General features: G+C 40.5%; 1 protein-coding gene across 1 annotated transcript; it reads left to right on the top strand.

Moving 5' to 3' along the window:
• Positions 1-705: 705 nt before the first annotated feature.
• Positions 706-14,277, top strand: slc39a4 (solute carrier family 39 member 4). Its single transcript, XM_023294620.3, has 12 exons — positions 706-909; positions 4,787-5,134; positions 8,614-8,815; positions 9,461-9,639; positions 10,493-10,673; positions 10,986-11,158; positions 11,301-11,492; positions 11,751-11,855; positions 12,057-12,111; positions 12,222-12,374; positions 12,713-12,900; positions 12,995-14,277. Exons 1-12 carry the CDS (start codon positions 706-708, stop codon positions 13,121-13,123), a joined length of 2,109 nt encoding a protein of 702 aa, XP_023150388.1. The 3' UTR covers positions 13,124-14,277.
• The last annotated feature ends 1,698 nt before the right edge of the window (positions 14,278-15,975 follow it).

Below are 15,975 nucleotides of genomic sequence, written 5' to 3'. Positions count from 1 at the left end.
TTACATTTTGACTGTTTAAAAAAAAAAAGAAAGAAAAAAGAGCCAAAAATGTAGATAATGGAAATACTACTTTACATTTTGACTGAAAAAAAATTATAAAACAAAAGAAACTTTTTTTTTTTAAAAGAGACAGGTCAAAATGTCCACATCAAAATTTTGCACAAATGGAAATTTGCTCCCTTACAATATGTGAATTTCAATGTTTTACTGTATTCTAAAGATATTTGCTTATATTTTTGTGATTCTTTTTTTTTTTTTTTTTTTTTTGACGTTTTTCTGTTACAGTATTTCCAGGTTCTTCGGTGGATTTTTCTGGCCTCCTTGCTGCTGCTGCCAGATTGTCACAGATTTTTTAAAACAGGTTTTTTATTTCACTTTTTTTTAAAATTTGTGTGTGTTTTCGGTTTGTTTTGGTGCTGGGTGGTGCTGGGTGGGGATAGGTGGGGTGCTGGACAGGTGACTGTGGAGTTCACGTGCATGTAACACCACACTATAGGACAGCACGAGCCGCGTCTCAGCCAATCAGAATCCAGAGTGCAGGTGAGGTGCGACTGCAGTGGTTTGACTTATAATATGTGAGCTGATCCTGGACACCTCAAAGTGTCTTCAGAAGCACCTCGGGACTGTGCTGTCCGGCTCTCAGCTGCTTTTTCTATCATTTAAATCTTCCTTTTGCTGTATTTAGAAGCTAAAGACACTTTGAAGATGTTCTCATTTCCGCTGTTCATTCTGCTTCTAACTTCGGGTGTGCTCGGTTCTGTTCCGGGGTCTCCCGCCGTGGAGGAGGCCTACGAGGCGGTGTTGAGCATCGTGTCTCCGGGACAGCAGCATCTGACCGGGGATTCCCTCCGGTCGCTCTTTAATACGCTGGAGAACCGTGTGCAGTGCGGCGAAGTGTCGTGTGGAAAGGTGAGTTTTATTACCGTCCGCAGGTTCCACAGCTCAGGTGTGTTCGTTCACCTCTACGGCGGCGGCCGAAGTCCAAAAGATATCAGCCAGTCAAGCCAGAAAACCGCTGATACACTGAATATTTCTAGAGCTTTAAACTGTAAACTGATCATTATGCTGCTCAAAAATGTTCTCTCATCGTGTAAAATTTGTCTGTAAATGTATGAAGAGTCTAAAACTTTCTTCACAAGTGTTGATTTTTTCCAGAAAAAAATTGTACTTGCTTTTTTTTACCACGTTATTTAGCTATACGTTTATTTTGTTTATTAGAATATAATATTTCTCATTTTCTGCTCCCAAGCAAGTGTTTTCTCTCTCTCTCTCTCTCCGTCCTGTAATGGTGTAATCTAATGAAAATATTTAATATTAAATATAATAATAACAATATAATAATTTTGTTTATATAGCACCCTTAAGAACAGTGTTCACAAAGTGCTTTGATGATTAAAAACAAGCAACGCAGACTATCAAGCAAGACAAGGCAGAGGAGTCACTTAAAATAAATAATAGTAGTTCGATACCACTTTTTTCCTACTACCTGTCAAAGCCACTTTTAATCACTATTCACTTCAATTTTATACTTCTGTGCCTTGAAATGTGTAAATACTGTATATTGAATTTTAATTTCAGTTTTATATACTAACCTCTATTGTTAATGTTACTAACCTGCTTTTTTTGTTATTTTATGTTGTATTTAAGCCGCTGAACACCTAAATTTCCCTCGGGATTAATAAAGTATCTATCTATCTATCTATCTATCTATCTATCTAAAAATGCTAATAAATTAAATGAATAATTAGCGAGATTAGCAATCATAGCAAACAAAGGAACTAGGCAAATATAAGTATCTTTTTAGTCACAGAGTTTGGTTTCGTCTCTGCGAAACCAATGGGCATTAAGCCAAAAAAAGGGCAAAAATAACTATTTTATTCCCTTATTATTTAAATATTCTGACTGTCTAAATTGTCCGGATGGTGAATTTCCATGTATACGCTGCTCGATTGCAATTATTTAAATATAAAGTCAAGCTTTTTTAATTTCTTTGTCGGGTTAATGTTTGTCGGGTTAATAAGTGTTTTTTCAAATCTTATCAAAGCCTCAATCGGCATCTTTGTTAAATATAAGAACTTCGAGTAAAAGCCTTTAAGTCGAATTTCAATACAAGAATCAGCTCTAGTTTTTTTCTTTAAATTAATGTTTAAAGACTATTATAATGCAACTAATTATTATTTTCATTGCTAAATAATCTGACTCTTCAATTAGTAAATTCCTTTTTTAGTTTATAAAAAGGCGAAATGTCGTGAAAAGTTGTTTCTCAAACCTTGAGACGACAAATGTCTTGCTTTGTCCACAATCCAAACATATTCGGTGTCCTAGAGGAGGAAAGAAACCACAAAAAATTTACATTTTAGGAAATCGAATTATATTTTTTTCATTAAAAGTTACTCACCACGATTGATCAGTTTGGAAAATATTAAGACAGTTAAGAAAAATGACAAAAACGACTAAATTGTTATTGTAGTTGAACAATGTTGACTTAATAATAAGTTTACAACCTGGCGATTGTATCTTAATTTTATAAATATTGGACTTGAAGATTTAAGATTCAAGACTTCTAATTTTCTTTCTGCTGGTTTCAGTCGCTTCCTTAGATCTTTTGATTGTCTAAAGTCTCCGGATGCTGTTGGCTTTCCATGTCTATACTGTTCGAATGCAACCATTAATTAGAAAGTCAAGCTTTTGGTAACTAAATCAGGGCAAATGTTTGGCGAAATGTTTTCTCAAAGCTTGCAAAGTCTTTAATGGGGTTTTCTTTAAGTCGGAACTCAAAAGAAAAACAGGTCAAGGTCATTAAGTCTGAAAATTCAACACAAAAACCAGCTTTTTCATTGTCTTTTGGAGATGTTTACAGACGGAAACAAATACTCTACGACAAGTAGAATTAATGTGGTCGAAGTAGTCTGGGATTATTTTATAAAACATCCTGTCGCTTAACCCTCGTGTCGTCCTGCGGGTCAAAACTGACCCGTTTTAAAGTTTGAAAATGTGGAGAAAAAAATATTTTCACAGTGAAACTTCTGATGTCCACATTTTCAATATTTCTGGGAAATCTTTGTACGTTTTTTGGTGGAAAAAAAGAAATGCTAAAATGTTTCTTAAGAACAGTCACAAATAAATCAAACATGATTTTTATGTGAATGTTCTTAAAGAGAATATTAGAAGTTTTACTGATATATATGGAATCACTTTAGATATTTTTAGAATTTTTTTCAGAAGATTTTTACTCATTTTTTGAAAATATTTACAAGCATTTTCTTGCCAAATTTGGGGGAAACTTTTAAGGAATTATTGGAATTTTCTTCTTCTTTTTGAAGATTTTGCAAAATTTCAGAAATTTAGGGATTTTTTTGCTGAATTTTTGGATTTTTGTCAGACAAGGAAACAATTTTTTTTGGTGCCTATAAATGAGGACAACAAGACTGTTAAAGTGTTTCTGGGAAACTTAGACAAAACTGCTTTATCAGTGGCTGAGAGCAAAGTTCTTAAACGTCCAACATGTCGGCTGTAAACTGCATGAATGCACAGTGCATGATTAATAAATATCTACTGTCAAACAGCTGCATATGGACACAAATAAAGAGATTATTATTATTTTTTTTTTAAATGTTAAATTGTACATTTCATTGTTTGGGTTACATTCAATGCTGCTTATTCAAAATGTGTATGTCATAGTGATAACGCCTCTTTAGAGGCCCAATAAAAAAATAAACCTCATTTAACCTACAGTATGAAGTCTATTATGTCACTCAGATTTATAGACATCCTTATAGTTTGACCTTGTGACCCAGTTAATATTACGGTTGCAGCATTCTGATTCGTGTTTAGAGAGTTTAAAGGCTCAGTTCAATCAAATTACAAGGGACAAAAAAAACAAAAAACCTGGATCAATATATAATTGAGGGACTTTTGCATAATATTTAGGAGAATCTTTCTGTAAAAATGCCATGTTGTATCTGGTTATAGGCAGCCATGTTGATTCTAGGCATCAAAACAGAATAAAATGTCAACTATGATACCTGTCAACTATGTTACAAAAAGTCCTGCAATTATATATTGACCTCTCCCTATTGGTATGTAAACATGTACATTTATTTACCTTTATGTACTTTTATTCTGAAATACCAGCCTCCTATCATTCCAACTCAATAGACTTGATTGAAATTGAATTTGTGGTGCTCAAAATGTCGCATTTGAAAACTTTATTTTATTTATTTCATTACTGTGACTGTTTTCAAGTAGTTCCAGTAAAAAGAGTAGCTGCTTTTATTGTAAAAAAGAAAAAAAAAAAGTCATTCACATTTACTATATTTTGGGGGAGGGTGCATGTATCTGAAAGCCTGATGAGTCTAAATAAAAGCTTTATATGGCTAAATGTAATACTGGTAAGTAAAAGAATGTGTTTCTTGTCTTTTTGATTAAACAAACTTTGAGAAAATCCCATTTTTCTCCTTTTTATAATCTTATACTTTCCTGTTTGGTCCCTGCCAGATTTTGTGGGTCAGGATAGATGATTGTCAGCGTTTTATGTTGCTTTGTTCCATTTATTTAACTTGTCACAAAAACAAAACAATTGATATTAATAAGATCATGGGTTAGATTATAGTTTGCAGTTAATTTTGTGTAAATATAATTACAATGAATAAGAACTGTGCATCACTGACAAATGAAAACAATGAATAAAGTCTGATTTATTTCATTGTTTCCACATGTGTTGTTCCATGTAAATGACTTGAAATGACTGAATTCTATTATTGTGCTGATAAATCATGTCTTTTAGTGTGATCTAGCCAAAGCTGTCGACCAGCTCATCGGTAATCACTCCGTCCACGAGGAGGAAGCGGCGGGAAGAGTCGGAGAAAACGTCACCATCACCGTATCTCAGTTCACTCCTCTTGCCGCCGGCTCTGTTCTGTACCTGACGGCTCCTGGCCTGGTCTGCACCGCCATCAGCCAGGGGAGGTGGGGAGAGGAGACCGAATACTTCTTGCACCAAGTCACAGTTCACGACCACGGACATCCCCACGACCACAAGGCCGAGTCACGGGCACACACTCACATGGACGATCACGGAGTAGAGACGGTGTTTCTGAAGCTTCGCAAGCACTATGAGGCCACAGGCAACGAGGTAAGCCATAAACTGAACCCTAATTAAAGCCTAACAAATAAACATTTGCTCAACTGTGGTTAAATCTGTTGCTCGCAAGTGAGTTTTACTTCACCAGTCCTCTACAATTCACTCAAGTCTTTGATGAGTGGCCAAAAAAACGGGTGTTTGGTTTTAATAAATTACGAGAATTAGTGAATAAAATTATGCAACAGCGATTTATGCTTGGCCATGAGCTTCTTTATAATCAGGGTTCTAGTTTGTGATTTATAATTCCTTCTTTCATACTTTATTATGCTGTTACATCAGTGTTTTGACTTATCATGACTTATCGTATTTGGATTATACGAGCAGTACAGGTGCTAGGTTTTCCCTGCATTCAGTCACGTCGCAGTCGGTCTTGATCATAACGAAAAGTTCCCCTTGTGTTTATTTAAACTGCTGGGTCAATATAAATGTCACGCGCTTGGTCTAGCCCCGCCCCCTTACGGTCAGCCGCTCCCCTGCCGGTGTGTCTCCGGTCTGTGAGGCTCTGCAGCTGCTGATGAATGGATTAGGTGCAGCTGCGAGAGCCTCACACCTGCGGCTCATTCCATCAGGCGCTTTAAAGACCGGCTTCTCACAGCAGGGAATGTGGGAGTGTACTGCCTTCCTGCGTTTGTCTCCAGCTCATGAGACGACGCCGCAAGCGCTGAGCCGCCGGAGCAGCCTGTTTCCCCCCAGCCGTCCTCCGGAATGAGGACGTGGATTCCCTGCCCTCCTCAGAGTGAGGAGGTGGACCCTTGCCGTCCTCTTTGAGGGAGGACGTGGACCTTCCCCCCCGGACTGCCCCAAATGGCCGGCATGAGCCCCCGGACTGTCGCTCCCCTGGAGCCTGACTTTCCCCTCCCTCACCTGAAATGAGTTTTGGCCTGTGTGGCATTGTTGTTTAATAAAACCAGTTTAGTTTCGACCTGCTTGCCGACTGCTCTGTGTAGCTCTCATTTGGGTTCCAGTCCCCCCCAAACCATAACAGAATGGTCCAACCAGAAAGAACCCAGAGATCGCGCAGAGCAGCCCAGGACCCATGCCAGTTGCCACTCAAATTCTCCAGGCTGGCTACAGCTACTGCTCTCAGACCAGCAGACTTATGAGTCTGCCATAGACCTGCTGGCATAGGTGGGCAGATTTATCGATGCTGCCTCACCCGTTCCGGAGGGGGTCGACGACACTGCCGACACCACCTCACCTATTCTCGAGAAGCTCTAGGCGGAGTCCTCACCCATTCCCGAGGGGGTTGACGACGCCTCACCCATTCCTGAGAGGGGTGACGACGCTACCAACGCCGCCTCACCTGTCATGGAGGAGCTCCGCGCTGGGTCCTCACCTGTCCTAGAGGGGCCGAGAGCCGCCTCGCCTGCGCTGGAGGAGCTCGACGCCTGTGCTGAAGCAATCCCGCCTCTGCCGCCGGCTTCAAGTCGGATCGCCGGAGAGGTCCCGCCTTCGTCGCCGGCCGCCTGCTTGCCCACCGGAGCGGTCCCGTCTCTTCTGCCAGCCGCCATCCCGACCGCCGGAACAGTCTCGCTTGCCTGACCTAGCTCCGGGCCGTCCCCCGGGAGAACCCAGTTTGCCTGGCCTGCCGGCCAGTGTGACTGAGCTTGAATTTCTTTGAAGTTGTGTGTTTGTGGCGTGCATGGAGCCGCCCCCGCCTCCTGTGTGGGACACTTTAAGTTTGTTTTTTTTGTATAGACCCTTCTTCAGGCCCCCACCCCTGATTGGCCCCTTGGTGCGCCAGGAGGTGCACTTTGAGGGGGGTGTACTGTCACGCGTTTGGTCTAGCCCCGCCCCCTTACGGTCAGCCGCTCCCCTGCCGGTGTGTCTCCGGTCTGTGAAGCTCTGCAGCTGCTGATCAATGGAATAGGTGCAGCTGCGAGAGCCTCACACCTGCGGCTCATGCCATCCGGCGCTTTAAAGACCGGCTTCACACAGCAGGGAATGTGGGAGTGTACTGCCTTCCTGCGTTTGTCTCCAGCTCATGAGACGATGCCACAAGCGCTGAGCCGCCGGAGCAGCCTGTTTCCCCCCAGCCGTGCCTGTTTCCCCCCAGCCGTCCTCCGGAATAAGGATGTGGATTCCCTGCCCTCCTCAGAGTGAGGAGGTGGACCCTTGCCGTCCTCTTTGAGGGAGGACGTGGACCTTCCCCCCCGGACTGCCCCAATCGGCCGGCATGAGCCCCCGGACTGTCGCTCCCCTGGAGCCTGACTTTCCCCTCCCTCACCTGAAGTGAGTTTTGGCCTGTGTGGCATTGTTGTTTAATAAAACCAGTTTAGTTTCGACCTGCTTGCCGACTGCTCTGTGTAGCTCTCATTTGGGTTCCAATCCCCCCCCCCCCAAGCCATAACAATATTATTGCTGGACTTTTTGTATCATAGTTGACATTTTTGCTGTTTTCAGGCCTAAAATCAACATGGCCGCCTATAACGAAACACCACATGGGACTTTTACAGAAAGATTATTCTAAAATATTATATATACAATTGAGTAAAAATGTTATTTATAAAGATTTTGTAGGTAACCTGTTGACCTGCCATAAATCCACACTTGACTCACACACTACTTTATATTAAATAACTCAGAAAGCCTTGGAGTCTTTCTAGTCTTTTCTTCAGGAGGAAATGACATCATGTGGAGCAGGTCATGTGATCTGGAATAAACTCACTTCCTGGAGAGGTGTTTTTGTATTGGGGAACTTAGTGGAAAATGATTTCTCAGACACAGATACAATTTGATACTGTCCATATAAAATTTGATATATTGCCAGAAAAGAAATATCTGTCATGATTATCTCAACTTAATAAAAAGAACACAATTAAAACTATTTTTGAATCAGCTCATTTTACTATTGTTTAGCTAATTAGAAGGTGGTTGTTATTAAATTGGGATAGTTATTTAGTTGACATTTTAGTAATATCCAGTGATTTTTTTTTTATAAATAAGTGATTGTTTCTATAATAAATACTGATGGAATTTGTAAAGACATGATCATAATGAACATAAAAAAACATTCTTTTTTTATTTTTATTGAAAATGTATGCAAGATATATCCCATGGACTTCAAAAGTCCCTCAATTATATATTGACCCATTGGTTAACTTTTTTATTTTTTCAAATGTGGACGATTCTGGGCCTAAAATCACTAAGTTACTGAGGCAACTTAATACAATACTGCCAAAACTGTGTGGCATCCATAATAGCAATGCACATGATACTATAATTTGATAATTGTGCATTTTAGGAAAATTAAAAAAGTTGACGAGATAACTGGTGAGAATTTTTTAAAAAATGAAAAAAAGTCAAATTCACCAACCTTTTAGTCTTTTACTCTGCCTTGTGAATCCTTGTGAAGCATCCCTCAAACCAAAAGATGAATCAAAGGAGTCTTCTTAAACGTTGCTCTATCGCAAACCCTTGACTTTTTTGTTATAACAGTCCTTTCTCTTTCTTATCACCATGGTAACCAGAGCTGTGTCACAGCCAGCGACATCATGGCAGAAATCAATGCAACATCACCAGTGCAGGACCAGGAAGTGGGTGCAGTTCTGGGCCGCGTCCTGTATCACGCCCTGCAGGGTCGATGCTTCACTGCCGAGTCGCTGCCCGAGGAGAGCTTCTTCCTCGACTACATCATGCACAAGCTGGGGTCAGACAACTTCACCGTGGAGGGTAAATGTTCTGCACAAAAACACACAAAAACATCTGGTTTAAATAGAACGGCAGACCAAAACTGCACAGCACTCAGTGTTTCTTTAATTTATAGTTATCTAAACGAATAAAGTAAAATCCTCAAAGAATTTTAGCATTCATTGCAGTTTGATCATATGCACACAAGTTTATAAATAAGTTACGCCTCTCATAACATTTCCAGCCGAAATAAAGTGTTTTCTTTACAGTTTTGTTCAATAATTAGGCATCAAATAATTTGTAGAATTATCTATGTAGGCAAACCTTAGTTCCTTCCTCCCTGAAACTGGATTTTATGATTTATGTCTGTGAGAGAACAAGACAAGATCTTCCTGTATAGCGAGGTCAAACTGGCCTTCTGGCAGAGGATGACAGGCAAAGCTGCACATGGAACATCACAAAATTGAAGTATAAAAAATGGATAAAGGAATAAAAACAGTAGCAAATAAGTCATAGCTATGGAATTTTCATCATGATACATAAATGCTTGAGTGTTTCGGGATTCATTTTGTGTTTATCAGCTTTTGGTTACTTTCTTTCTAGTAACATATGGAAAAGTCATTTATATTCTCACCTCTTGCTGCTTGGAAACTATTTAAATCCTGGATTATATGTGTATTTGTGTAGGTTTGGCAGCTTTTATGAAGACCCTGAACATCGGACCTGTCACAGATGATGATCATGGACACGAACACGAACACGCTGAGGATGAACACATTCACGATGATCACAGCGGTCAAAGACTGAGGAAGAGGAACGGACGTGAACACCGTGAGGGGCACGAGACAGACGCCACCTGGGAACATGTATGTTGCAACAAGAAAATACAATTTAGCTTGATGACGTGATGGTGCACTTTTTGAGTTTAAATACTGACAAGCTTTGACACGAAATCATTTCTCTTACAGCACAATGATAGATCGATAGATCGATAGATAGATAGATAGATAGATAGATAGATAGATAGATAGATAGATAGATAGATAGATAGATAGATAGATAGATAGATAGATAGATAGATAGATAGATGATAGATAGATAGATAGATAGATAGATAGATAGATAGATAGAAAGGATGAAGGTAGAAGTTTGGGTTAGAGGACGAGGGTGGAGGAGATGGTGGACCTGGTCTCTCCAGTCTCAGCGTGTGCAGTAGAAGGAATGTAAACAACAATGGTGATGATCACAGTTAACTCCCGTGGCAGGTAGCATGATCTCAGACTTAGTGCTACCAGTTCAATGTCCTGCTACAGATCTGTTCTTTGATGGTAGCGTGTGCAGGGTTACACCATCTGTCATTCACAAGCAGAGCAAGTCCTCCACCTTGTCCCAGTCCGCTCGTATGGTCCAGAAGCCGCTGATTCTGGTGTTATTCTCAGTATTACAGTCTTTCAGCCATGTTTCCATGTAAAACATGAGGCTGTTTTCCTGGTAGAGTCTTTGGCTCCTGATGAGTGTCTCGAGGTCTTCCATCTTGTTTGTCATGGAGCAAATATTTCCCATAAATAATAGACGGAAGAGCCGGTCTGTAAGCCTCTCTCTCTCTTCCTCCTGTTCCTTTTTAAAAGAGACAAACTCAAAGTCTACAGTGGTTGAGATGCCTGCGTTCATTACAGTACCTAAACCGTTATTTTAATGCTTCGTTTTCTCATCTTCCAGCGCTGTTTCTCTGCCGAAGAGCTTGTCCAGATCTATGGCCTGCCAGAAAACAGCTCCGCCTCTAGTCTGGGTCCGTCGGACATGGCTGAGCTCAGTCCTGCTCTGGTGCAGCAGATCCTGAGTGGAGCCTGTGCAGCAAACACAGAACCAGTTGGACCAGATAGACTCACCAAAGCTGAGAGTAAGTGTGCTGACAACTGAAGCCACAAAAGTTAGGGTTAGGGGTTAAGGTTGGGGTTAGGGTTGGGGGTTAGATTAGGGTTGGGTTCGGGTTAGGGGTTAAAGTTGGGGTTAGGTTAGGGTTAATGTTAAGGTTGTGGTTAGGGTTACTATGTTGCAGGTGTAGCTGGTTTTGAACCTCAGAACTCTCATTTGAACTCTTAACTGCAGCGATTTTGTGTTTACAAGTTGAAGGCAGGTTAAGTTGAAGATTAATTTTCAGGACACCTGGAAGTTTAAACCTGACCCTCTTTTCTCTCTCCACCTCATGCAGGATACCTCTATGCAACCGTCGCCAACGTAGTGATAACACTGATGGCCATGTTTGGTATCGTGGTGCTGCTGTGTACGTCCTGTACGCAGGTCTTCCAGATGTCCATCCAGTTCTGCATCAGCATGGCTGTTGGTTCCCTGACTGGAGACGCCTTACTGCACCTGCTACCCGCGGTGAGGGAGCCTAACGCTTTTTTATTCTGTCTAAATGACATATTTCAGTCGGTATTTGTTCATAATTTTAGCTCTGGTTTGGTGAAACTGTTGTCTAATGGGATAGACGACTGACTCATTTTGACTTCCTCTTGCGGACTAGGTTCTGGGTCTACATGTGCACGTAGCCGGCGAGAGCCATGCAGATCATAGTCATGAAGGAGGAGTTCCTGACCACATACAGAAGATGTTGGTACTGATTGCTGGGATTTACTGCTTTTACCTGATGGAAACAATTTTCTCTCTGATCACATACAAAGGCAGTAAGCACCATCATCATCAGATTCATCATGGGGTAAGAAAAAAATATGCACAAGGTTTTCGCACCACTCTTGACTTTTCATGATTCATCATTGAAAAAATTGTTTTTAAAATTAAGTTGAAGTGAATTTATGGTGACGTCCTCCTAAATTTCCACATCTAAATCCTTCAAGGCGGTTAGAAACAATATGAAATAAACATGTAGTGCACACTTTTCAAACTTTTTTAGTTTCCTTTCATTTTGTCTCGACCTTCGGACGAAGTTCATTGTTTTGCAACTCTCTCCTTTTAGGAAGATGAGGACCCTCACCACTGTGACCATGGGAAGGTTTTGGAGATGTATCAGCAGAAAAGGAAGGATAAAGGCAATGCACAGTCAGTTTCAAAAGCAGATCTGGTAAGAAAACAGAGAATGAACAGATTCCTGCTGCTCAGAACACATATTCAACACTTTAGCAGAGTAAAAATAACAATAAGATTTTAGAAGTCACTGAAAATGTTATGTGTTTGAGAAACTTTACCACTTCAGCTAACACTTTTTATATTCTAAATGTGTAAAGCATTGGGTCTTGTTGCTGAATGTTTTTTGTATATATAGGTTGACCTTGAAGACAATGAAAATTCGTTTCCTGAGCCAAAAAAGCGCAACAGAGGTGAGTGAAGTTACCTCCAACACAAAAAAAGCATGCGATCATCACACTGGGATAATTGTAGTGAATTATTGTGGCACAAACTACAACTTTGTCTCTGTCTGCTTCTACAGAACAACGTCTGCTGCCTTATATGATCACCATTGGTGATGGGATTCACAACTTTGCAGACGGATTAGCGATAGGTGCAGCTTTCTCTCTGTCGTGGAAGTCTGGTCTGGCCACGTCATTGGCTGTGTTCTGCCATGAGCTTCCTCATGAACTCGGTAAAGATCACAAACAAGCAACATCTGCATCATCTGTGCTGCATTCTTGGTCTTACGGTTTTTATGGTTTTATATTTTTATGGTTTTCATGGTTTTATGGTTTTCATGGTTTTACGGTTTTTATGGTTTTCATGGTTTTATGGTTTTGTAGTAACCAAATTGTATTGCTTTGTTTTTTCATGCCAATGGAAAGCACTTTGGTCTTCTTTTATGTTGTTGTAAAGTGCTCTATGAATAAATTTTGATTGATTGATTGATTGATTGAATGTGTGATTTGATCACTTTTCTCTACAGACCTCCTAATGTCACCTCCTAATGTTGCTCTTGTTTCTCCCCAGGCGATTTTGCCATTTTGCTCCACTGTGGTGTGTCGGTTCGCAAGGCGTTGCTTTTAAATGTCGGCAGCGCCATGACCTCGTTCGTCGGCCTGTACATCGGTCTGTCTGTAGCCACCGACATCGCAACCCAACAGTGGATATCAGCCTTGGCTGCAGGACTCTTCCTGTATGTGGGCCTGGCTGATATGGTGGGTATTCTACAACACAAACCATCTCTTCCAAACAGTACAAACTGATAAAAAGTACATGTTGAACCCCTATCTGTCCTCTTTGTCCTTCCAGCTGCCCACCATGATCCACATCAACAACAACAAACCCTGGCTGATGCTTCTGCTGCAGAATGCCGGCCTTCTGACCGGGTGGATTGTTCTGCTGCTGTTGTCACTTTATGAAGACAACATTGCCTTTTAATACACGGACTGTCAAGACTGGGTTCATCTTCTGGGATTAAGATTGTAAAAACCTTTGGACACTGTTCACTGTAACATGACTGGAGGTTTATGGGCATAAATGAGCTCAGAGGGACAGAGTGAAAAGCTGATGTCAGCTGATGTCAGCCAGATGCTGCTAGTTACCACCAACATAAGGTTAAAGAACCTGTCAGATGTGGGACTTTTTCTTGGGAAGTGATTAAATTTGCTGAGCTATGCAAGTGCCCTGAATTTCTACAGATGTGGTTACTTGACTGTGTTTAACCAGTGTACAGTTCATCTCTCTGTGGTGGACAAAAACACCAGAAACGTGCAATCGACTACAATTAAACCAGCACTAACAGCCTTCTGATTTAAACAGTGTTTCTATTTGATTTGGGGTCCAATAAGGTTGCTGCCATGAACTACATCAGATGTAGCTGAGAATATCCAGTATTTTCAATTCTTTTTATCACTGCTGAAATTTGTCTCTTTGACCATCTTTTCTCTGACACAATTTGTAGCCGATGACACATCATGTCATTCACTTTAAACATAGCCGTGTAAGTTGCATAACAGCAGTAGTCATAGTGAGATTAGAAGGGTGTTGTTAAAGTTCACAGTGATCCAGAACTGATGATAAAACTGTTCAGGTTTGTTCAGTTCAGCTTTTCTTCTTCTCTTATTTTTTTTTCTTGAACTGCACTGATAAATGTGTATCGATAAAAATAACACTAAATGTCAGAATCAATTTTACGTTTGTAAGTTGCCCTTGTATTGTACAGAGTTGATTTTTTTTGTGCATTTTATGAAAAATATCTCTTGTCCAGTCGGGCATAAACAAGAATGTCAAATTTGCTAAATAACAAAAATATACTAACCCACTTTAAGACTTATTGTGATAGAAGTTACTGTAATATATCAGTAAATGTCTCCTGGTATAAGCACTGTGGTTTATGTTCTATATTTTTGTGATCTTCAAATAATTAAAAAGTATCTTGAAGCTCAGTATCTTCTTAATGTTTGTTTTCTAACTAAACAGCTAATAGACTATTTCACAGTTCCTGCAGTGGTTTGGAACATCTCTGTTTCGTCATGGATGAACATGAATGCGAATTTTGCAAGTTGTGCAAATAAAAACTGATTTATAAAATGGCTAAGTCTTTAAATGAGCATGATTTTCCATCCATCCATCCATTATCTATACACCGCTTAATCCTCATTAGGGTCGCGGGGGGGTGCTGGAGTCTATCCCAGCTGACTTAGGGTGAAGGCAGGGGACACCCTAGACAGGTCGCCAGTCTGTCACAGGGCTACATACAGGGACAAACAATCACTCACACATTCACACCTACGGGCAATTTAGAATGATCAATTAACCTCAGCATGTTTTTGGACTGTGGGAGGAAGCCGGAGTACCCGGAGAAAACCCACGCATGCACAGGGAGAACATGCAAACTCCATGCAGAAAGATCCCGGGAAAGCCGGGACGCGAACCAGGGATCTTCTCGCTGCAAGGCGAAAGTGCTAACCACTACGCCACTGTGCAGCCCCGAGCATGATTTTGTTTCCATGAAATGAAATAAAACTCAATCAAAAACAGTTACTGGAGTTAATAGGTGCCCTGCTAAGATTTCTGATTATATTAATGCCAAATATATTAACATATTTGAGTTTTAATTTAACTAGTAACAAAACTTTAGCAGCTTCAGACTTGTCAAACAAATTAGGAGAAATTCAGTTGTGTTTTCTGCATTTTGACCTTTGGTGTTGGGTTTATCCTTTCCTTCTCCTTTTAGATCACAGATTTTGTCTTGCAGTGGTTAAGACAGGTCTCATCTGCAGTGGAAACTGGACTTTATCTTCCTCATCTAATCTCCTTTGACTTGCAGGTCATATATGGACGTTTTTGTGAGGGACAGAGTCCACTGACAACTCACTGCACACACAGACAGGCTGTTTATTGCCGTGTCTGTGCTTGCAATTAGTGCATATGGGTGACATCAAGCATGACAAAGTGTCTGTCTCTAAGACTAAATGGTCCATTTTAAGTCAACAATTAAGTTGTGTAGATACCACTCCTTTAATCGTACACTGCAAAAACAAATTACATATATTATAGCATGTAACTGCTGACAGAGGAACCATGGATTTCCCCGAAGTCAGCATTTCAAATTGGCATCCATAATTCTGAACGTCTACAGGCTGTTTGAAGAGGATTTATGAGCCTGCCGAGTCCTGCAACTTACCGTGCCAATAGAACACTTGAATTTAATTACCTCTAAAACGGGACCTTTGAGCTTCTCATTCATCTGTTACAGTAGAGTTAATAGACGGAAAATGAAGAGACAGGTGAGAGGAAGAGCACAACAGAGACAGGATTAGGCTGTAATGAAGTGGAATATAAGGAAACAGCTGAAGGAGAGGAGCCAATAAAAGTAACTGGACGAAATACAAAGGACTTAAAGTCACTGGTGTCACTACTGAGACACATATAGTCATGGAAAACATTATTAGACCACCCTTGTTTACTTCAATTTCTGGTTCATTTTAATGCCTGGTACAACTAAAGGTACATTTGTTTGGACAAATGTAATGATAACAAATAGCTGATGAGAGTTTAATTTAAGAGCTGATATCAGACATTTTCCATGGTTTTCTTTATAATAACCAAAATCACTTAAGTTCTTCCATCAATATCTATGGCATTGTTTTGCCAAAAACAGCTTTTTGGATTCCATGTTTTCTTTTCTGTCTGTTTTAGTCACATGACACACACAGGAGTTAGTACTGATTCATAACCATAGTTTCTGATGACTGCAGTCATGCATCTTGGCTGCTCTCCACCAGCTT

The sequence above is a fragment of the Amphiprion ocellaris genome, chromosome 15 (genome assembly GCF_022539595.1).
Source record: "Amphiprion ocellaris isolate individual 3 ecotype Okinawa chromosome 15, ASM2253959v1, whole genome shotgun sequence".
In the NCBI taxonomy this organism is placed as follows: Eukaryota; Metazoa; Chordata; class Actinopteri; family Pomacentridae; genus Amphiprion; species Amphiprion ocellaris.
This window is presented reverse-complemented; position numbering and strand designations above follow the sequence as displayed.